Here is a 24,159-nt window from a genome sequence, read left to right as displayed (position 1 = left end):
GCACGCACGCACGCACACACACACCAGGGCCAGATTAACCCCCATGAGTGCCCCTGTGCAGATCATTTTTAATGCCCCCCCCCCCCATAGCGCGGGCACGACCAACCCCGAACACATGGAACACAATAAGGTATAGGCAAATAGTACAACTTCACTGGAATACAACTGGCAACCATTGCAATAAATTACATTGGTTTTCTTTTTTTTTTACCAGTAAAATGCATTTCAGAAATGCGACTCTCGCGCCCGAGCAAAGCGAGGGCGCAGATTTTTTTTTTTTTAATGGCATTTTCTGGCCATTTCTTGGGCATTTTCCGGGCACCAAAACCATCTGGGCACTAGGGACATGTGGGCACCAGGACAACTGGGCACTAGGGACATATGGGCACTAGGGACCTGTGGGCACCGGGACATGTGGGCACCAGGACAACTGGGCACTAGGGACATGTTGGCACCTGGACAATTGGGCAGTTGTCCATGTGCCCACATGTCCCTAGTGCCCGTTTCCAGTTTGGGAAACACTGACTGTTCTATCTGCAAAAGTTTTTCAGAGGCAGATCTCACCAAGTCGCGCGCCAAAATTTTGGGGGCCCTTGGGGAACATTTTGGGGGCCTTTACAGCAATTTCACATGAGAAATGTACCATCTGATGTTATTTATATTATTAACTTCTTCCCTCCATTAACAGTGTTTATAAACTTTTTATAAAGGGCAGTTTAGTGCGCTGCACTGTGCTGCAGCAACACTGCCTGAATTTAATTGAAATTGACTGTGGCTGGCCTGGCCTGAGCTTAGGAGAGATTGTTTTTGCTGCGCTGGTTGTGGCTGGCTGGCCTTTTTTAATATGCCCCCCTTGCCACATGCCCCTGTTCAGCTGCACATAGCGGCGGATGGTTAATCCGGCCCTGACACACACACACACACACACACACACACACACACAATGTGCACCTGGACACACTGAGAGAAAAGTACTGCTGTAGCAGACAGACATTGTATGTCCTTTTACATGATTTAAGGTAATTCGAATTTGAACATGTCCAATTGTGCACACCAATGTGGCCGACTATGACTGAACTCTAAAGGAAGCAGCCTCTATAGAGCGTCGCATTCCCGCCCCCTTTCATGACCACGCCAGGCCCAGGAAATTAATCCCAATGCATTTTTCCCATAGACATGTCAAAAAGTATTTATTTAAAGACCTTTTAAGCGTCATACGAAGCCAACTCGAGTCGTGACAAATCATGACAACATGATTTGGACCAAACAAATAATTACAAAGAAGAAAAACAACAAAAACCTGCTGTTTTTTTCTACTTTCTAATTATTTGTTTGGCCCAAAACCTTGTGTTCATTGTCATGATTTGTCACGACAAGAGTTGGCTTTGTCCACGGCGTAAACGTCTTTAAATAAATACTTTCTGAAAAGTCTATGAGGAAAATGAATGGGGATTTATTTTCCGGGTCTCTCGAGGGGGATGAGTGTTTTCTCAACTCGCTGTTTTCTGTAAAACATTACTCTATAAGCCATATCTCCAAAACTGGTGGGTCAAACTGAACAACCAATATGTCAATTTGAAGCTATGATTCTCTGCTTTCCTATGTCATGAAAACGTGTAATGACTTAGTGTGTCAAGTTTGGTCACATTTTATTTAGCATGTCATGTTTGTTTCATCTTCTGAGAGACTTCCACCAAAAACGCAGACTGGTTATTTGCATTGTGATTCACATTGTTCTCAGTGAGGCATTAGATCAAACAGGACACGTAATAATTTACATAAACATCCAAACGAGTCATTCAATGGTTTAGCCATTCAAAACAGATTCATTCAAATCGTTCCCGTCTCCATGCTTGGGTTGGGTAAATCAGCGCGATTCAAGTGCTAGTCCTAGTCCTAGTCCTAGTACTGTCATGCGTTTCTTGGTGCGTTAGCTTCAGATATATTTTCACATACAAAGTCAATGCATAGACTCCACGTGGCTCAATCTTACGTCAAGAACGAGGCGAACGCGCCGACGCGAACAGAGCGTTCCGTCTCCTCAGTATCTTCGCTCCAGTTCAAAGTGATATCGATGTATCCAGTGGTGTCGTACCACGCCGTGGTACCAGTCATTTTTAGACGTGCACGCGCAGGGACGGAACGGAACGGTGCATGTGCGCATGCGCGCTAGAACCAGTCCCCCTAGATTCAAGAAAAGACGCACCTAATCAACCTCGCGTCACCTGCAGACTTTCCAAGACTTTCCAAGTGCGCCGAATCAAATGGCTACTACTTTTGCATAACAACAGGACAGCTTTGACTGTTTATACCTGAGCGCACGTATAGCCTATACGGTAAGCATGCACACTTACAGCAGTAGGCTATGGCTCCAGTAGGCTATACTGCTGCTGTGTGGTACGTGTTCTGCACACAAGAAGAATGCCTCACATGAGCTGTTCTGTGTGCATGCCGCGATGCGCATATGCGATACAAAAAATGTGATACATTTATAAAAATAAAAAAATAGGATTCATGACCTCACTTTCACCCACATTATTTTGTACAATGTCTGCATGTTGTCTCTCCTAATCATTCGCGCAATTCTCATCTTCAAATTGACTTTGTATGTAGTATGCGGCGCTCTAACCATCCAGGTCTGGCACATTAACACCTCTTTTTTTCCCTCACTGTCCGGGGTGGGGGGTGGGCCGCGTTGTCTGTTCCTCTTGTACACATACAGCGCAGGCATTGATTCAAATGCTAATCTGGTGGCTTTTGTTTTCACCTGGCAGGTAGGTACAGTACTCTGCTTGTAGGCTACTTGTTCACAATGAAACCACCACAAGCAAGCACACTGGCTGGCAACAGCGAGTGTGAGTGTGTGCCGAGGGGTGGCGTAGGGGCATGACGATTATAAAAACATTTCGTCTCTGCTCCTAATGGTACCAACGCATCAATACAGCATGGAAATGTGCACAAAGTCTTATCCAACAATAACAAAATATTCTTTCGTTTTGGGTCCGAGAGGCTTAAATGTCATCAAAAATGGTGGTCCGTTCGTTCGCTCTGTGGCTCAAATGGCGAATAAATAATGGGCCTTGATGTGAAATCGGTTGAACACCACATGCTCTAGAGAGAGGACAGCCGCTGCTCAGCCTGGTGGAGGAGGACAGGTTCCGCGGAGATCATCTGGGGATCAGAGCACGTGAGAATCCAGCAGCCTCTTCTCATTCCACTGACTCGACTCGAGGCTATAGCGCTCAGACACATTCCCTGAAGCTCGGTCCTGCTGGCATGCAGGGAAAGAGAGACCCAGCATGTTGCCCACACATCAATAACTCAGAGTGTGTGTGTGTGCAGCACGCACGTGCATGTGTGTTTGTTTGTATGTGTGCGTGCGTGCGTGCGTGTATATAGTACAATTTGAGGAACAGACGAAGATGAAGAGCATGTTTTCCAGATCTTTGAGAGGCTATAGCACCTCCAACATCTGGGCTTTTCAAATTGCATCGTATGGCAGCCAAATCTATGGACTTTTAATGTTTGTTCAGAGCACTAAACGTGACGTCATGTGGCAGCCAAAGTGAACAAGTCTGTGGACTTTACGGTTTTTGTTTACGGCACTTAAACAAACATTTCCATGCGGCCCTTCACGTGATTGGCTGGAACACCATTATTAGGCTCTTACAATTAGAAAAAGATTCACGTAAGGGTTAGCGTTAGGGTTAGACCAGTGTTGTTTTTGGCAACAAATTTCTATTTTAGTTTTAGTCCTAGTGTTTTAAAATAGTTTACATTTAGTTTCAGTCACATTTTAGTCACCTGGAATGCTTTAGTATTCTAGTTCTAGTCGATTAAATGTCATAAGATGTTAGTGGACTAAATCTACAGGTGACTTAGTCGAATAAAATGTATTTTGGCGGGCCTTGATGCCGTAGTAATTTTTTACTACGTTTTTACACTTGCTGAAAATAGCAGATCTACAAGCTCACAACGCATTGTGCTACGACGTTATGAGCTTATAGATCCGCTATTTTCATCATGCAACAAAGTTAAAAATGACTCATACTGTATCTCTTGTCCACTAGTCCCTTCTTAACATGTTAGTCTAGTTTGTATTTGTTGACAAAATTGCCAAAATATTTAGTCTTAGTTTTAGTTTTCGTCAGTGGAAAAAGGTAGTCGACGAACATCTTTCGTCTTAGTTTTAGTCGACGAAAACAACACTGGATTAGACGGTTGAAGGTCAGAACTATAAGATGGGCTCGGAGGTTAGATTTAGGATGGGATCGAAGTTATGTGCTATTTAAATCCTATTCATAGTTTGGATTTTCGGTGGTGAGGTGACCACCGCTCCGATGGTGAGCTGACCACCGGAGCTGAAATAACGTTGAGCGTTGGCGAGTAAAAACAGAGAGAAGGGCTGGAGCGGTGGCGGCGGTGGTTTGCTCTTCACCGCGGCTCGTGACGTCATGTTGTAGTTCGGTGGTCACCTCACCACCGAAAATCCAGACTATATTATGAGCCTTTATTCTTATTTGCACAAGCTCACAAGAATGTGTCTGCAAATTTTCAGCCATGTTCTATTTTTCAATATTGCCCTAAGATGTTGATATACTCACAAGTGCAGCAAAACGTGCATGCGTGAGTGCATGCGTGCGTGAGCATGTGCATCCTGGGAGCTGTCATGTTCCCCTCAGCAGCCAGACTGGTTCTGCTGAATACTTAAAGGTGTATTTGTTTTGTCAGCTCGCTCCCTCCTTTGACTGACAGGATGCAGGGTTCATGGGGTCTACAGAGACTAGAGAGGGAGAGGCAGCAGGGGTTGATTGTTCAAACCCCCCCCCAATGTGTGTATAGCACACAGCTAATTGATGTGTGAATTTAAGTCCAATTGGATTAATTATCTGAAAAGACGGAAAGGTTCGAGGTAATCCTCCTGGCTGCTATACGGTAATGGCACTTTAACTGAACCGGTGTCCAGCATGTATTGATGTCTTCATTAGGCGCTTATGTTAGGAAACTGTCTTAATTTGTTGAAGACAGCGCATGGTGCACTCGATAGGAATTCTGTCTCACTCGCTTAGAAAGCCCACTGCTTGGACACTGGCTGGAGAGTGTTGTTGTTGTTTACACTGATGAGGGTTCATTTGAAACATTTCCTGTTGTTTTTGTCGACAAAAACTAAGGCTGAATGATGTCAGAACAGGCCAGCTCCATATATGGACACTGCGGGCAGGGGCCCTGTCCAGAGCCCGTGCAGAGGCATTTTTGCGGCGGTTCTGGTCCTTTACCCATTTAGACCGTAGGATGTGTGGAAAAGTCATAGCTAACCCAACCGATGGATTGTGAGGGCGTGTACAAACGTCCTAGCACATTTTCATTGATAATTTTTTTTGGGGGGGTTGGCCTCTCCTTCTGCACCATACTCCTTGCTGTTTGCACATGCGCGCTGCCGTTCACTTCCCTGTTTATGGCTCATAAAGAATGCCTCGCATCTCCTAATCTAGGGAGCTCTCTATGCTTTTGCCCAGATGGATATACTAAGCTCTTCATTTCTGACTTCAACATGCCTCTCGTTCAAAATATGAACGTGAGGGATTATTTAGCGACTTTATCATCACAATCAATCATAGCGAGGTAAGCAAAGCAACATTATTCCTCCCAGGGGGGGGGCTTTCAGAGTAAAAGCTGCCATATCTGCGCAGCACTCCGAGCTGCTATTTAGAAAGAAATCCCGACGCTGATTTTGTTAATAACTCAACTGTTTTGCCATCACTCCTATAGGATATTACACGGAAGGATAGCTGATTCGTCTATAGATCCACCCATTCACAACGAGCCACTCAAGGACCGATCAAAGCTCAATCAACCCATTATTCGAGCAATTTCAGGAGGCATTACCTGGGGTCAGGATATCGTCTCTGTCGGGGCGGAAACCTCATGCGCTCTCGCGAGATGTCGGTCGGTCTCGCAGGACGTCGTCGGTCTCGCGGGGCCAGTCAAGACGTACGTCCCGTTCGTCGGACATAAGTGGCCGGTTAAGACTCGGTCTGTGGTTTCCGCGTGCGCTTAGGGTTAGATTTAGGGGCAGGGTTAGTAATGTCGGATTGTTTTGCGACGTCGGACTAACGCTATAGCATTCCCCCAAAACTGTTACTTTTCATGACTCAAATTCGAAAATAGCAAAAACAGCTGATCCACAAGCTCAAATTGACTTGTGGTTACTTTTGTGGACACTGTTAGTGTGATCAAGTATGAGACGTTGTGTGTTGATTTGAAAAAGCTTTAAGTTTATAAATGGCATTTACAGATCGATCAAAGATAATAAGCCTCTGAAAAGATCTGCAGGAGAAATGTAACCTTTTGAAAAGGTTGGCAGGTTCGCAGGTTCCCTGATAAAAAGTGAGAAAGGTTCTAAAGAGCATGAGCTGAGAATAAAATAAAAATATTTCTGTATTTTGTAATGATTAAAATTGTATTGACACTCTACACTCTACAGTCTATGATTGACACACACGGTCAAAAGTAAATATCCAACTTAAAAAATGTGCTCCCAAATGTTTAACCAAAGTTAGGCAGCCTTTGACGAATGTTTCTCAATGCCAGGTCTGGGTAAAAACCAGCGGTCCAAATATACCCTTGCGTGTCTGTAACTCTTGAGGTTACAGACACGGTACAAATGGAACCAAATGGTTCCATTTGGTTCCTTTTGTGCACACAATGAACACTGGGCACTTGGGGTCCGAAGTTAAATTAAACCGTATTGAAAGGCCATGGTTCATATAATAATAATAATAATAATGAATTGCATTTCTATAGCGCTTTTCCAAGTGCTCAAAGCGCTTTACAATGGTTCATTCATACATTGGGAGGTAAAGCGGCGAACAGTCGACGCCAGCGTCCTCACTTCCCACATTCACATGCACACCAATGGTGGCGAGCTCACACCGACCAACTCATTGGACTGGAGGCAATGTAGGGTTCAGTGTCTTGCCCAAGGACACTTCGACATGTGGACAGGAGGAGCCCAGAATCGAACCGCCGACTCAGGGATCATTGGAAGAACTGCTCTACCTCCTGAGCCACAGCTGCCCGTATAGTCACATGACGCTCGTCCGTCACGAGCAACATTTCGGAACTTTACATGGAGCTCATAGCTGAAGTTCAGGAGCAGCAACGCACCTGAGACACACCTCCAAACGCAGCTACCTCCACCTCCTATCAAGCCACCTCCAGTAAGGCCACCTCGGCCCCTTATATTATTGCCCATCTATAACCTCGGCTCTCCCTCTGTCCTCATTTCTCGTCACCCCGCCATTTACTGCTTTTTATATAGAAATATAATTGATATTATGCATAATTACGTTCAGCCTTTTGGCCCGGCCCTCCAAAATATTTTCTGTTTCTAATACGGCCCCTTGGGAAAAATAATTGCCCACTACAGGTACTTGATGGGGGGGGTTCGACGTGCCTGGGAGCATGCCGGATCCGCGAAGCCTTCCCCACCTCGGCTCAAATCCCGGCGTCGCCATCGTGGTTGTGCTCATGATCGTGTCTTTCGTCCTGTCATCAATAAACCTGTTAAAACGTTCTCATTGGTGGTGTGGTCCTTGATAGTGAACCATAACTGTACAGTATATGTAGACTTTAACGTTGTACAGGTAGCAAAGACGTGCACGCAGGTGTGCAAAAGACTGTGAAGCTGAGTATGACAGTCATGTTTCAGGGCTATTAACCGGCTTATGGCCAGTGCCGTAATTGACGTAATGAATCATTAAGGGGTCCGTGGCCAAAATACGTAATGTCAAACATTGGAGGTCCTTGAAATGAAAAAAGTAAAGGAAAAAAGAAAAACTGTTGAGAATGACTGATCTGTTGGACCTTGAACAAAAGCAGCCACAGAGAGAGAGAGACAGACAGGTCTGTGGGCTGGGTTTCCCCCTATCCATCGCTGGACTGCTCATGCATTGCACGTTTGGAAGCCCTGTGTGTGTGTGTGTGGGTGTGTGTGTGTGTGTCTGTGTGTGTGTGTGTGTGTGTGTGTGTGTTTAGAGCAAACACACTGTCAAAACCAAAACGCAGAGGAGGAGGAAATTATGTCACATAGGAGCTTTCCTCCATGGGGAGGTTACCATGGAGACAGGGACACGTGCGTGCGTGCGGGTGTCATCTTGGTCTCGCCTGCGGTTTCATTGCCTATTGACTCAGTCTCAGACCCGGTGGACTGTGTGTTATTTGTTTTATTATTTCTTTTTTGGAACAAAAACCCTGAAGATGGCTGCAGCTTTAGTGGGTTATATGAAACCCTGTAGGCCAATTTTAAAGTTAGTTTTTCTGTCAACAAAAACAAAAAAAAGAGGACTCCCAGTGCTGTATAAGTTTACTCCCCAGGACTCAACTAACCCCGACTTTAACCCATTCTGACCTGAGATCAGATTCATACGAGGTTTCCACTGGACACACACTGGTCTGATGAACCCATTCTGACCTGAGATCAGATTCTAAAAATGTCAGTCTTTCTTCGAATTTTTCAAAAATAGCAGACCTACAAGCTCGTATCGCGCCACTCGGTGGCGCGATATGAGCTTGTAGATCTGCTATTTTTCAATAGGTAAAGCATAACATGATGCTAACACCAAAATGGGTGCCAGGTCAGAATGGGTTAATAGGCTGGGATGCTCAGGGTAGGAGAAAGATCACTCGAGGGATCGGCTCCCGCATGTTTCTGTCAAACAATACTTCACTGGACTGCAGTGGCTCCCAAACTTTTCAGGTCGAGACCCCCAAAAAAATGGGTTTTGGTTGCCCAGGACTCTAGATTCAAGATTCAATAATTTATTTGCCATGTCAACAAGTTGATAGGAATTTGTCTTGGTTCATACTCAACATTTTTTGTTTTTGTAAACAATTGTAAGTATTGCCTATGTTAAATGTATGTCTGTGTCGGACCCCAGGAAGACTAGCTTTTGTCAAGGCAAAAGCTAATGGGGATCCTTATAAACAATAAACAATAAACATATATACAGACAGCCATAGATACACAAACAAGAAAGACAATACAATACAAAAACCAGCAGCATAGGCAATTACATTCAGTTTTTTTTAAAGCGCTATATGCATATATCTATGAGTTCAGATGTCTAATGGCTACGGGGTGAAACTATAGTGAAAATAGCAGATCTACAAGCGCACAACAAGCTTGTGGACCGTCTCTTTTCACTCTACAGTGTATTATATAATAATACAAATAATTAAAATGGACTGAAACATACACATTAACATTACAGAGACTTTAGTTGTCACTGTACAATACTTTAAAAACAGTTGTCATGTTGTTGCACACATGCTTACATAGCTCTTATCTGCGCCGCCCTCGTTGAAAACGAGCTTGGCTCAGTTCAGGCTGCATGAACAGCGCTCGAGCGCTCGGTTTCTGCCCCCACAATATCGTAACTCTTCTATTAGATGGCTCTGGTTAAGACTGGTTAATACAGTAGATAGTTTTTTTTTTTACAGTTATAGGATAAAACATCAGACGGCTATTTATAGCTACACCACCTTTTAGTCAACTGTAATAATAATAAACGTAGATAGATAGATAGATTTATTTATTATTTATTTATACTTTATTGGCAGTTTAAGAAACGTACAGAAAATTACATCATTTTAAAAAAACGCCAAATGGACACAAAAAAGCCTTCGCTTGTTTCCATTGTGGTCCACTTTGTAACATGAAACTATACACATACATACTGTACAGACAAAACAACCATGGAACATATAATAAATAATCCAAGGCTTGGAGCTATATACATATATATATATATATATATATATATATATATATATATATATATATATATATAATTATATATAATTATATATAATTATATATATATATATATACGTGATAGACCTATACTAAAAGTAGGGGCAAAACAAATGTATTGTTGTAGTATTGTTGTAGTACTCGGTAACCCCCTAAATCCAACTCTGGCCTCGAACCAATTCTGGGCGAGAACCCCATTTGGTGTACTAAGCATTATGTTATGCTTTAGCAGATCTACAAGCTTGTAGGTCTGCTATTTTTGAAAAATCGTGAAAATGTGGCGCAAATCTTTGAATATATATATTCTTTCAGAGCGAACGTTTTTAACTCAAATCTTTGCTTCTGGGGGGGGAACTACATCTTTTGAGATGGGGTCGGTGGCCAAGTACATGGTCCTTGACATGAAATAGTTTGAGAACGACTGACATAGAAACATAGCGTTTTTCAGAAAACCTTTGTAGAATCGTCCTCAGGTCTAAATAGGTTAGGGGAGAGGGGGTGGAGAGTTTGTCTCCTTTAAAGGCCCTTGCGGTGGATAACGGAGGGACCATACTCCTCATACTCCTGCTTGCTCATCAGCATATTCTGGAAGGTGCAGAGGGAAGCCAGGATGGAGCCTCCGATCCACACGCTGTATTTCCTCTCAGGAGGCGCGATGACCTGGGAAAAAACAGGGATTGTTGGATTTTCACAGCAAATTTGGATTTACTTTCAGCGGCGTAAACAACTCGATATACCGGTGACCGGTGACCGCACAGACTTTGTGTATACGCGTGGCTAGCTCTGGTCCATAGCCTTCTACTGCTTCAGTATAAGGCTATGGGACTTTCGGTTTTGAATCTCAAATCGAAATCAGACCAGCCTCTCCTCTTTAGCGTAAATAAAAAGAACGTTTTCGCTACTCACCAAAACAAAGGCGGGTTGTGTCATTAGAAAGCCTACTTTCCTTAGTGGACGCACTCTGAGCCCCCCACCACACGTATAAACGGTACTTTTTGTTCCGTTTATACGTGTGGTGGGGGGCTCAGAGTGCGTCCACTATAAGGAAAGTATTCTTTCTAATGACACAACCCGCCTTTGTTTTGGTCAGTAGCAAAAACGTTCTTTTTATTTACGCTAAAGAGGAGAAGCTGGTCTGATTCCGATTTGAGATTTATAACCGAAAGTGTCCTATAGCCTTATACTGAAGCAGTAGAAGTCTATGGACCAGAGCTAACGTGTCGCTATACGTGGCCTGACTGTCACTTCTGGAGCAACACTAAGCTCCTGCATGCTGCATGAGCCAAGGGATTTTGTGTTTTTTTTTTATATACCTTTTTATTCATGGCTTTTTGATTATTGTGTCGACCAAATGTTTTATTCAATCGTATCGTTCAATACCAGTGGTGGAAAGTAACTAAGTACTTTTACTGAGGAGCTGTACTTAAGTACAATTTTGAGGTATTTGCACTTTACTTGAGTATTTCCAATTTCCACTACATCTCAGAGCCTAAATGTGTACTTTTACTTCACTGCAATTATTTATTGTTACTATAGTTACTTTGGAGATTTCATTTTGATTAGAAAAAAAAACATACGTTAACCACTACCACTTCAACCCTATACATTTCGGCCATTTGAAAATAGCCGATCTACAAGCTCACAATGCGTCACAACGTTGTGAGCTTGTAGATCTGCCATTTTCAAAAGATTTTGTACACATTTTGAACTTGTGAAATTATGAGTACTTTTACTTTTAGTAAGTATACATTTTGATGCCGATACTTTTACTCAAGCACATTTTCAATTGCGTACTTTTACTTGTAACGAAGTAGTTCTACATTGCAGTATTGGTACTTTTACTTACTTACTAAAACAATTGGGTACTTTTTCCACCACTGTAACTAACTAACTAACTAACTAACTATAACCAACAAACTAAATAGATATATGACTTGTACCCTGATCTTCATGGTGGAAGGAGCGAGAGCAGTAATCTCCTTCTGCATGCGATCAGCCAAGCCTGGGAACATGGAGGTGCCTCCACACAGCACAATGTTTTTAAACAGGTCGTTGCGGACGTCGAAGGTGCCGTGACGGATGTTGTAGGTCATCTCATGGATCCCCACGGACTCCATACCTGAGCATCAGAGAGAACAGAGTCATATAAGCTGTATTAACCAGGGATGGGTAACTTTGGCGATGTATCCACACTTTTCCTGGGCTGTGTGTGCTCCAGTTCCTGTCGATTTGATCCAATGAAAGCCAATTAAACTGGTCAGATGACCAATGACTTCCAATGAAATCAACGGGAACTGGAGCATACACAGCCCAGGAAAAGTGTGGACAGAGGGCCAATATATTTCCACACTCACTCTGCAGAGGGGACACAGTGCATATTACTGTCGTAGCGAGAAATAGCCGATCTACAAGCTCAAAACGCGTCGCAATGCGTCGCAATAGATCAGCTATTTTTTGCTATATTTGAATTGAAAACCGGAATATTTCTTTTGATATTTTTTAATTGGAATCCTGGAAAGTAACATTTTTATTGAATTCCAAATGCATTTAGTTACAGTTATGTTAACTTTATGAACTGCTAACATAACTAAATTGGACACAAAAAGACTAACATTTCAATACTATTATTATTACTAGTCATTTAATGCTAGTCATGAAGTAATTAAAGCGGGTTTGGAATTGTAACAGCTGAAATCAATACAATATACTATACCCTGGGCCGCCAGTTGCCCACCCCTGATATAAACATTATAGACACAGTAGATGATTATAGATGATTATTAGCAGTTATAAAATATGATTTATACAACAGTTAGTTCCGACGAAGCAATCTTATTGGTTGAAATACTGTAGCTAGCATGACAGCACACTATAGGGATCACATTTTTTTGATCCCGATTTCGATCATATGATTTTGAGTATCTGCCGATACCGATTTGTCCAGATCCGATATTTATATTTTTATATTACACGTTCATGCCATATCACAATAGTAACAATTCTAGTCTAATGTCATGATATGGATAAAATATTGATACTATATATAGGGATGTCTCCGATCACGTTTTTTGGCTCCCAGTTTCAGCACTGTTGATACTGGTGCAACTTGACGTGGCTGTCGAGGCCGATGCGTGAGCCACACACCAGGTGGGGCAGGGCAGCCCCGATGTTGGGGGGAATGCCGGCCTCCGCCTCCCTCTGATGTCGTGATTTGCTTGTTCTCAGTGACGTAGAACTACACCGACTCCTGTTATTACTACTATTCGTATTAATACAGTGCCGTCCTTGGTACTGTGCTGTACGAACCAATGATCGAGGGCCGGAAGAGGATCTCGGGGCAGCGGAATCTCTCGTCGCCGATGGTGATCACCCGACCGTCGGGCAGCTCGTAGCTCTTCTCCAGTGAGGAAGAGAGGGCTGCGGACTGCATCTCCTGGTCAAAGTCCAGCGCCATCTCCTGGTCAAAGTCCAGCAGCGCCATCTCCTGGTCAAAGTCCAGCGCCATCTCCTGGTCAAAGTCCAGCGCCACATAGGCCAGCTTCTCCTTGATGGCATGCACTAACTCGCGCTCCGCTGTAGAGGAAGGGATTGTTATAGAGATGCATTTGCATTCTCACAAAGGGTGTGTGTGTGTGTGTGTGTGTGTGTGTGTGTGTGTGTGTGTGTGTGTGTGTGCGTGTGTGACAGCTACTACCCTGGGTAAATGAAGAACCTAAAAAACGAAAGAGAACAAATTATCTCTCTCTCGTTCTCTCTCTCTCTCTCTCTCTCTCTCTCTCTCTCTCTATATATATATGTATATATATATATATATATATATATATATATATATATATAGCTTGAAGCAGCGATAAGACGGAACCAAGCAATAACAAAAATAAGGTGTGAACTCAACTGAGCCGCAACAACACCGCTGGCTGGTGGAATACCAGAGTAGAGGAGAACATTGTCATGGAAGAACTGAGGGTTCATCCAAACTGAATCAACATTGTCAATGCAGCTCTGTAGCCATACCAACAGGCAACACAGAAATCCAGAATCCAATTATTAGTACTGAGTAGACCAGAGGTTCCCAACCATCGGTACACGGACTGGTGCTGGTCATGCATGTGCCCCTGGTACGCGAGAAGGGAATCCCCAAGTTTTCCCGTCGTATAAAAACAACGAGAGGACAAACACCAAACCTGAGAACTATATAGTGCCAGTGGGCAGAGGATTCGCCGTTGCACGTAGAGCACGAGTCTGCGCGACCCTTAATCACCCATTAGAATGCAAATGCATGCCTTTCAGGCAGTCCTTGTATCTTCCTAGTCACTTTGAAAATGCTATTGCCAGTCCACGAACATTTTATGAACTGTCAGCCGGTCCGTGACAATATAAAGGCTGGGAACCCCTGGAGTAGACAGCAAGTAAGGCATCATAGAATGGTACATACCAGTAGTGATTCCATAGCCTCTGTCAGTGAGCATCTGCATCAGGTAATCAGTCACCTGAGAGCCTGCCAGGTGCAGTCTTTCGATGGCATGACGCAGAACGTAACCCTCCTTCACGGGCACAGCGTGGCTCACCCCATCACCACAGTCAACCACGATACCTGGAGAATCAGAGGTTCATTTAGACACACCATCACCTCCACAGTCAACCACAATACCTCGAGAAACAGAGGTTAATTTAGACACACCATCACCTCCACAGTCAAACACAATACCTGATGGAGAATGGATGGATGGAGGTTAATTTAAGCAATATTAACGTTGTTAATGCACACCTGCGGAAAGCAACAACCTGCAGGCTCTCACTGACCCTGAGGGACAGGGTCAGTGAGAACATGAAAAAGGCAGACATCAACATACTGTACACAATACACAATACACATACACTACAAATACAGCAGGTGTTTTCACATGACGTTTGACATACGGTGCAAAAATGTGCCAAAGTACTGTAGCAGCACAAAGGCAGGACAAAGCTTGTCCGCATGAGTCATAACTTTCATTGGGGTGGGAGCGTCCGGTGACCTCCCCAGTCATTCAGGCATGTCACCTTGGGCGTGCTTGGGGAGGTTAAAAAAGTCCAGTATACCCAGTAGTACAATCCTCAGTTACTCTGAGGCTTCATATACACACATAAAAGAACAACTGTTCTGTGCTCTGCCTGTGTTTGATGGCCGCCTCAATGCTTTTCCAATGGAAGTCACATGGTTTGACCAAACAGTTGTGTGTGATGGGGGGGAGGGGGGCAATCAAACACAGCACAGAGCATGTTCGTCGACTGATACAGTGTGTGTGTACAGGGCCTGAGGGTGTACGTACTCTCTCTCTCTGTGTGTTAACACTGTGGTTTAACTGTATATTATATAGTCTACATCTTACCAGTGGTCCGACCAGAGCTGTAGAGAGCCAGAAGTTGCTGGAGGGCCACAGCCATGACAGGGACGTTGAACGTCTCAAACATGATCTGGATAATGAAAAACAAAACAAATCTATCTACAGTATCACTGACATCAATTCCACAGAGAGCGTGGTGGTATGTAGGATTACATTCCAGATTATTATTATTATTATTATTACCAGTAAGACGCCTTAAAGCCGAGGCGAAAAGCGACCGCAGGGCTGAGACACTCTACCGGAGTAACGTCACTTCATTATGTCAGCGCGACAGCGGAGCGGACAGACGGTGACATCTCTACCGAAGGCCTGATGTCACTCGCTCATATCCGTAGACGTTTCATTTTAAATTGTCTCATATAAACATTGTGGTCCAAGTAAATTAATAAACCGTCTCAGCGATATTGAATGTCCTCCGAAACATTTATCAAATATCGGCCGCAAATGCAACGGTATGAGCACAACGAAAGCATGAGAACTTACAAGCAATGGCTGCGCAAAGCACACGGAAATATACACTTCACAGAGTATAGACCACATGGAATTATGCAAATCGTTTGCGGATTGGCAGAGTCTGGCGCGAGTGAAATCTCAACTTTTTGCGGAATGTGCCATGCGTGTGTGTATGTGTCGGAATGACCCGAAACAGTAAACAAATATCGTCTGAGCGTGTGTGTGTGTGTGTGTGTGTGTGTGTGTGTGTGTGTGTGTGTAGTAGTGTTGTCACGATACTGGATTTTCAACTTCGATACGATATTTGGAAAAGTATTGATATTTCGATACCATTTCCGATACCACGCAACCACGGCGATTTCTGAGGGTTTAACATTTATTACAAATAAATTTATTTATTTATTATTAGGCCTAATAATATAATTATAATTAATATTATTATACATAGTAACTATGGATTATAAACCAGTAGGCCTACACATAAAAGTTAAGTTGTGAAGCACAACAGCATTTCATTTCTGATGAGACCATCATGATTGCAAACACACTGTCACTGTCAGTCTAATACATGTCAGCACAATAAATGTTAGAACATCAATGTCCGCACATTATACATCATAACAGTTAACATGGGTATAGAAACGACTGGGAGGTTTTGTAAGAGAATACAATAAATACATAAAAAGACAGAATCCCCAAAACAAATACCAGAAAAAGGTTTGCGAACAGTGTGTGAGGAGGAGGAAACCTTTAGAGAAAAGGGGGAAAATCGATTCCGTCATTAAGACCTTTTGCTGCAGAGAGAAACATTCTGGATTGTCACCCTGAAAGCTACGAACTTCCCTGGTCCTAATGACGAAATCGACTTTTTCCCCTTTTCTCTAAAGCTTTCCTCCTCCTCACACACTGTTCACAACCTTTTTCTGGTATTTGATGTGGGGATTCTGTCTTTTTATTTATGTATTGTATTCTCTTACAAAACCTCCCAGTCGTTTCTATAACCATATATCTGAAACCACATGGACTTAACTGTTATGATGTTCTAACATTTATTGTGCTGACATGTATTAGACTGACAGTGACACTGATTGCTGTCAAGTGTTTTCAATCATGATGGTCGCTATATAATGACGTCCTCCTGCTGAGTGCCGAAACGCTTTGGTCCTTTTTGTAACGTTCTTTGCCATGCCTTAAACTCTTAAATAAAAAAGGCTTTTTTTTCACCTCACTGGGACAGAGTGCCTTGGACCCTCTTCTTTAATGTTGACGAGGCTGTATTGCTTTGTTTTTAAAATATAAGGTTTTCTTTCTTTCCTGAAAAATGTATATTTTTTCATTTCCTGAAAAATGAACACTTTGGAGTTATGAGGTTTCCGCCCGAGAGCAGAGATATATGTATTTTGGCGGGCCTTGATGCCATTGCGCTGTGAGCTTGTAGATCTGCTAATTTTCAGATCGTGACACACGAGAGCAAACAAACAAATGACTTTATCTTTTAGTTATACTGGCTCTCTTCGCTACTATAATCCTCCCTTAACATTTGGGTCTAGTTTTTAATCTGTTGACGGAAATTGTAAATAGTCTATTATATTAGTTTTGGTCATCGTAGCTTTAGTTTTGATGAAATCAACACTGGACGTTTGACCTTCACCTCTGTCATTTTCATCTTGTTGATCTCAGGGTTGGATGGCATCTCAGTCAGCAGAACTGGATGCTCCTCAGGCGTCACACCAAGCTCTGTATAGACGTGGTGCCAGATCTACACGGAATAAACAGGTTTCACACCAGATGTACACATTATAAACAGGTTTCACACCAGATCTACACATTATGAACAGGTTCCACACCAGATATACATGGAATAAACAGGTTTCACACCAGATCTACACATATATGAACAGGTTCCACACCAGATCTACATGGAATAAACAGGTTTCACACCAGATCTACACATACGGTATATGAACAGGTTCCACACCAGATCTACATGGAATAAACATGTTTCACACCAGATCTACACATTATGAACAGGTTTCACACCAGATCTACACATTATAAACAGGTTTCACACCAGATCTACACATTGTCAACAGGGTTTTAAAGCCTGTTAAAATAACATGAGAAATATTCCCTAGGCTACAGTACCAGGTCGGCCATCATGACAAAAATTAGCATTTTAAAAGAAAATGTCAGACTTGGGTTAAATAACAAAATGATAGGCAGTATTAGACCTATAGTCGAATAGGACATCAAGGTATTTAATAGCAACTTAAGTAATACGTTGCTAACCCCGTCCCATCCCACTTGTCCCAAACAACACATTAGAGGGACACTTCTACTCAGTGTCGGGGGTAATGGCGTTATAAATAACGTTATAACAGGAATATTTTGGGTATTTTGGGTGACGGAGTAACCTAACGATTTAGAGGAATCCGTTACCTAGTTACCTTTTCCAAAAAACAATGGCGTTACTATAGTTTAACACCTATATTTCCCTGTTTATAAGAATAAGGCGCGAATACAAGCAGCCAAAATGAGTTTTCTTCGACGGGTGCAGGCTGGCATCTCCCTTAGAGACAGGGTGAGAAGTTAACACAAGAGAGAGACTCGGGGGAGAGTCACTGCTTCTTCGCCTGGAAAGGACCTTCGGGCATCTGGTCTTGGGCGTCTCCCTAGGGAGGTCCTCGAGGCACGCCCCACTGGGAGGAGACCCCGGGGCAGTTATACTCTTCTCAGAAGGTAATATCGTACCGTAACAGGATTATTTTTAAAGGACAACTTCAGTTTTTTTTCAACCAAGGTTCATGGAGGTTGTTATTAGAGAAAGTAAAAGATGGGTGTTAATCTTTTTTTCATTTGCTGCTTTCTTTTGTTTTAGGGATTTTAGCTGTTTTTGACACGGGGGCGGGGGCATTCGAGCATGGGCTAAATATGTATTGTTTTTACAAAACATAATGGCGATATTTTTTTATTATTATTTACTATAGTTCTACTAATAGACCCCAGGAAATTACATCTGGCCACAGAAGATCACAGGATCTACTGAATGTGAAGTAGGCCTACTGGGGGGAAGCCACATGTGTGTCATATATAGGCTCAATATGTCAGTTTGACACATTCAGTAGATCTCGTGATCTTTTGTGGCCAGATGTAATTTCTTGGGATCTAGTAGGACTATAGTAAATAATACAAAAATAAATCGCTATAAACGTTGTAAAAGTATACATATTTAGCCCCATGCACGAATACCCCCGCCCCCCCTGTCAAAAACAGCTAAAATCCCTAAAACAAAAAAAAAAAGCAGCCAATGAAAAAATAAATTACACCCATCTTTTACTTTCTCTAATAACAACCTAAAACATTATAAACCTTGGTTGAAAAAAAAACTAAAGTTGTCCTTTAATGGCATTAATCCAGTAGCCTAATGAAGTTACTTTAGAAAGCAACGTTACCCAACACTGTTCCTATACCTTCTCCATGTCATCCCAGTTGGTGATTACGCCTCGTCGTATGGGATATGCGAGGCTGAGGTTCTCCATCTCTGACTGGGCCTCTTCTCCTACGTAGAGATCCTTCTGACCGCTCAGTCCCTGAGGAGAGAAACAAGGTGAACCATCACCATGAAGCAGTGGGCTTTCAACCAGCGGTCCTTGAGGGAGTTCCAGGTGGTCCCCAGCTATGGTGGAATAAGGCATAATGATGGAATATGAAACCAAATTTGATGAGATTTAGCAGGGTTGGACCCATTATGTGTGACAGGTCCATTTGGGCTCATTTTATAAGCTCTCAACAGTTCAATTATAGTTAAACATCTGCATTACTTCATTTACAAGTCTACACAATTAATCATTGTTATCTTATCCAACAACAAAATATCCTATCCAACGACAACAAAATATTCAAAGTCTTGGGTCTGAGAGGCTACGTCTCATCAAATGGTGGTCTGTGGCTCAAATGCCAAATAAATAATGGACCTTGATGTGAAAATGGTTGAAAACCACTGCTATGAAGACATGAATGTACAATTAAAACACAATCCAACTGGTGTCTCTGTCTTATAGCACTAAAATCTCTAACTACATATCTGCAACCAGTGGTGTGTGTGCGTGAGTGCGTGAGTACGTGCGTGCATGCAAGGTTATGAACCTGCTTTCTGGGCCTTCCAACGATGGAGCGGAAGACAGTATGAGGTGCATCGTCGCCAGCAAACCCTGCCATGGTCTTCCTAGAGCCGTTGTCAATCACCACTGCAGTAATCTCATCATCCATGATACAGTATGTTCTTCTGTTCCACCTAAACCATTGTTGGTATATTTATGAGTGTGCAAAAAACTATATATTTATAGGGTTGTCCCGAATCACGTGATCGGAAATCGGGGGCCGATCGCGATCGGAATCGGATTGAGATTTGTGAGCAACCAAAAAAAAAGTGATTGGGACATCCTTACACTATATCAATATTATATCCGGGCCCCCCAAGGCAGACAAAATGGCCCCCAAACCCCCGGGCCACGAAATACGTCATCAGGGGCTGGGTTGGAAATTGAAGACCATTGATGGGCCTCAGTTGGCTCGCAGGCCTCCCGTTATTTATTTTATTTTGTATTTTGTATTTCTTCAACTGAACCCGCGCCCGCACAGTTGCACCCTTCCTATTCGGGCACACCAAAGAAATAATAATAAATAAAAGACATTTTAAAATAATTACCAAAAAAAGAAAAAAAAAAACGTTTTTGAACTCACCTCACAGGAAAAAGAAAAAAAAGCTTCACAGCGTTGGGACCGTTCCTTTACGCAAACTCTGCGTCCTCTGCAGACAATCTTGTGGTGGAACGTGGAGAAAAAAAAAAAAACCTTTAGTCTCTGCCGAAGAAACGTTTGTGAAGGTCCGTCCAGGCGGTTATATTCCTTATATGGAGAAGGCAAGGAGTGCGTCGGTTGCATGGACAGTCGCAGGACTCAGGCCGGGCAGGAGAGAGAGAGAGAGTCGTATACCTGCTTGTCATTTCATTTATGTGGGGTTAATTGGCTTATCCATGTGGGGTGTTGCTTTCTGTTGATTGGAGCGTGTGACTTGGGGTATTGTCCCGGAGGTGGATCAACACAAGTTCCAAATCTGTTGTTAAGACAATAGCCACTGTCTCTCGATCAGCTCCTGATCTGACCTGATCAATCAACAAATCAACATATAGGCTCTCATGTGACGACACGTGCAAAGTCCTCACAGCTCAGACCTGCTGTGGATTTATGAGATCTTTCTCTTGGTGGTTTCATACTGTAATTAGTTACCCATAATATGACGTTCACAGTACACATCGTATTCATTGGTGTTACATATTTTCTTGATGGTGGGAACACTGTAGCAAGAAAAATGAGTGTTGATGATTCATGTATTTCCACTTAGGGACCTATAGCCTAAGAGACATTTATACCAGAATATTTATAATATAACAGTTTTGCTTACTTATATATGGACCTAATGATTACATTTAATTGTGTTATTTTCCTCACCTACCGTTTTGGTCAAAAGTCAGACATCCCCAAGGCACCTCTGTTTTCTCTTGGTTCAATTTAGCTCCAGCTACTATACCACTCTCAAGAGTTAACGATCTATGGGGTCCATTTGGTTACCAACTCTCCATCGTTTAGCATGGGGACCACCTGGAACCACATCAAGGGCCACTGGTGTTCCTCAGACCACTGGTTGAGAACCACTGCTTTAACCCATTGTTTTAAGCATTATGTTATACTTTAGCTATTGGAAAATAGCAGATCTACAAGCTCAAAGCTTGTAGATATATGCTATTTTTGAAAAATCTTGAAAATGTCCCTCAAATCTTTGAATATATATTGTTACAGAGTGAACGTTTTTTAACTCATATCTTTGCGTCTGCGGAGGTCCCAGGAACAACATATTTTCAGATGGGGTTCGGCGGCCAATTGCATATTATATGTTTTGGGGTCCTTGACATGAAATATTGAGCACCATTCAGAAACATAGAGGTTTTTCAGAAAACAAAAGGAAAAGCTAAAAAAAAAAGGAGACTATGAAAATAGTTTGGTGCTGGTGGGGACAACAAGGAGTTTGGCATCCTCAGACCTGAGGGGACAAGAGGGGACATGATGGGGGAGAAGGTCAGAGAGGTTGGTTTTTGAGGGGCCTTGTATAGGCGGCCCGGGTGTGTCAAATTGTAAAATGTATTTGGTGTCTGCATGGTAACAAGACAACTCACCCCTTTTCCGTTCTCCTCCCGGAACTTTCCCCAGTGAGGGGTGGGAGAGGCTGGACGGCTATGAACTTTCATGACAGCAGTATAAATATAATTTATGAAAAGCTACTACAGTGAAGTCTGTTCACAGAAGTTGTTGTAGGCTATATGGGGATTATCTGACGAGGTACCATTTGAGTGGGCAAAACCTTACATATACTAAATAATACTACATTCTTTATATATAATAAAAAATAATATAGCCTTTCCACAGGAGTATATTTTTATATTTTTCCAAAAAGAATACAAACAGCCAATAGCATATTACAAAGTCATTCCCCTCACTGGGGAAAATTCCGGGGTGAGTTGTCCAGTATTCGTCTGCATGACTCGGGAGCCAGTGAAGGTCGTCACAAAGGACTGTTGCGATGTAGTCCCTCGAGCGAGTCTGTTGACTTGTACACTTGTGCAGGAATCGCTAAAAATGAAATGGAGTAAAAAGCTGATGTTCGATGTGTTATTATAATAAAAAGTCGATATCTAGGCTATACTATGGCTTGCTGCTTAGCATAAATGTAAATTTAATTATTTTTTATTGGCTCTACTTTTTTGTTGCATAGAGACAGGAACTGTGTTTGGCTCCATCTCTTTCTTAGATCGCTTCCTCCTGGGTGCTTCTGTGTTTATTCATACTGCCGTGTGTGTGTGTGTGTGTGTGTGTGTGTGCGTGCGCGCGCGCGCGCGTGTGTGTGTGTGTGTGTGTGTGTGTGCATGTTTAATGTGCATGTCAAGGTATGAAAGCTGATGGCTCTCTGTAGACCAGTAAAGAACTCATATTGGTACCATCATTCACACGCACACGCACAGGCGCACACACACACACACACACACACACACACACACACACACACACACACACACACGTACGTACGTTGTGGGAGGTATAATCAGACAGGTATTAATTTAAAGCAATAGGGCTTCTAGGAGTCATATAGCTGTAAATGAATGCCTGTCCTCCATCCCTCCATTATGATCTCTCTCTAACTACGCTATACGGTATGGTATTCTCTCAGCCATCCTTGCCTTAATGCACAGAGACAGCAGTGTTTGTGTGTTGAGGGGAGGGGAGGGGAGGGGAGGGGACTCAGTGATTCTCGTGCCAGTTGCCGTGGGCCTCCCCGTTCGCTGGCCTCGGCCTCGTCTGTCTTCACGCGCACTGTATAATCAGTGCAATTTTAACTTTAGGTATAGGCTTCATTCGAGTGGTCTTTTGTGGCCAAATGTAGTTTCCTGGGGTCTAGTAGGACTATAGTAAATGATAAAATAATAAATCGCGATAAGATTTTGTAAAAAATAAATACATATTTAGCCCCATGTTCGAATGCCCCTGCCCCCCTGTCAAAAATGGATAAAATCGCCCATCTTTTACTTTCCCTAAAAACAACCTTGGTTGAAAACAGTTGTCCTTCACGCATCACAATGTGTTTTAGTTTAAGCATCCTAACAGTGTGTTTCTCTTCTCGTCACAGTACCATTTCAGAATTTGTGTGACAAATAAAAATTATTTAATTGTAAATGTTTTTTTTCTGCACACTATCCGAACTATACTAATTCAGAAATAATAGACTACATGCGGCACAATGACAATTTACAATTTACAATTTAGGCATTTAGCAGACGCTCTTAATCCAGAGCGACTTACATTAAGCAAGAACAAAAGCATGGGAATACATCACATAAAAGCATTTATCATGAAACATGTGTAAGCTAAGAAAGTAACAGTGGAATATCTATATAATGAAACTATACATATAAACTATACATATATACTACTATGCTATACATATGTACTATGGCGTGCTATGACTATATACAATGCAATTCTAGTGCTGTCTACATAACATGCTATAAGTCTGTTTCAAATGCTATCTAAGTCTACAGAAGTGCTATCTAAGGGCGTGACAAATAAGCCCTGTAATTGCTTTAAAAAGGCAATATATATATATATATATATATATATTTATACATTTCCAGGCAGGTATATATACACAATAGATTACATGCACAAAATTGCAATATCTATCCATCCTGTCGGGCAGAGAACGGGGGACGTGCGGGAGCCCACGGAAACTGGCACCGGAGTCGGACCCCGAGGCGGTCGGTGCATAAAAGCCTTGGTGAGCCCATCACTCACGTCTGTAATGTATAAGTATACCCCGAGGGGTTCATAATGATTATATATATATATATATATATATATGAACTCAGCTGGAGGGAACATGATGAAAGTTATCTG

The 24,159-nt window shown here is 42.6% G+C and overlaps 1 protein-coding gene across 1 annotated transcript; it reads right to left on the bottom strand.

Moving 5' to 3' along the window:
- Positions 1 to 10,330: 10,330 nt before the first annotated feature.
- On the bottom strand, positions 10,331 to 19,923 carry LOC308318767 (actin, cytoplasmic-like; the record flags this gene model as incomplete). Its single annotated transcript, XM_080768396.1, has 8 exons — positions 10,331 to 10,474; positions 11,755 to 11,933; positions 13,121 to 13,387; positions 14,250 to 14,408; positions 15,187 to 15,271; positions 17,300 to 17,413; positions 19,125 to 19,244; positions 19,801 to 19,923. The coding sequence occupies 8 exons, from the start codon at positions 19,921 to 19,923 to the stop codon at positions 10,331 to 10,333; spliced, it is 1,191 nt and encodes a 396-aa protein (XP_080624522.1).
- Between the last annotated feature and the right edge of the window lie 4,236 nt (positions 19,924 to 24,159).

This window comes from Protomyctophum bolini (assembly GCF_963924005.1).
Source record: "Protomyctophum bolini genome assembly, chromosome: 7".
In the NCBI taxonomy this organism is placed as follows: Eukaryota; Metazoa; Chordata; class Actinopteri; order Myctophiformes; family Myctophidae; genus Protomyctophum; species Protomyctophum bolini.
Note: the sequence above shows the minus strand (reverse complement) of the source record. Positions and strands in the feature narration are given on the sequence as shown.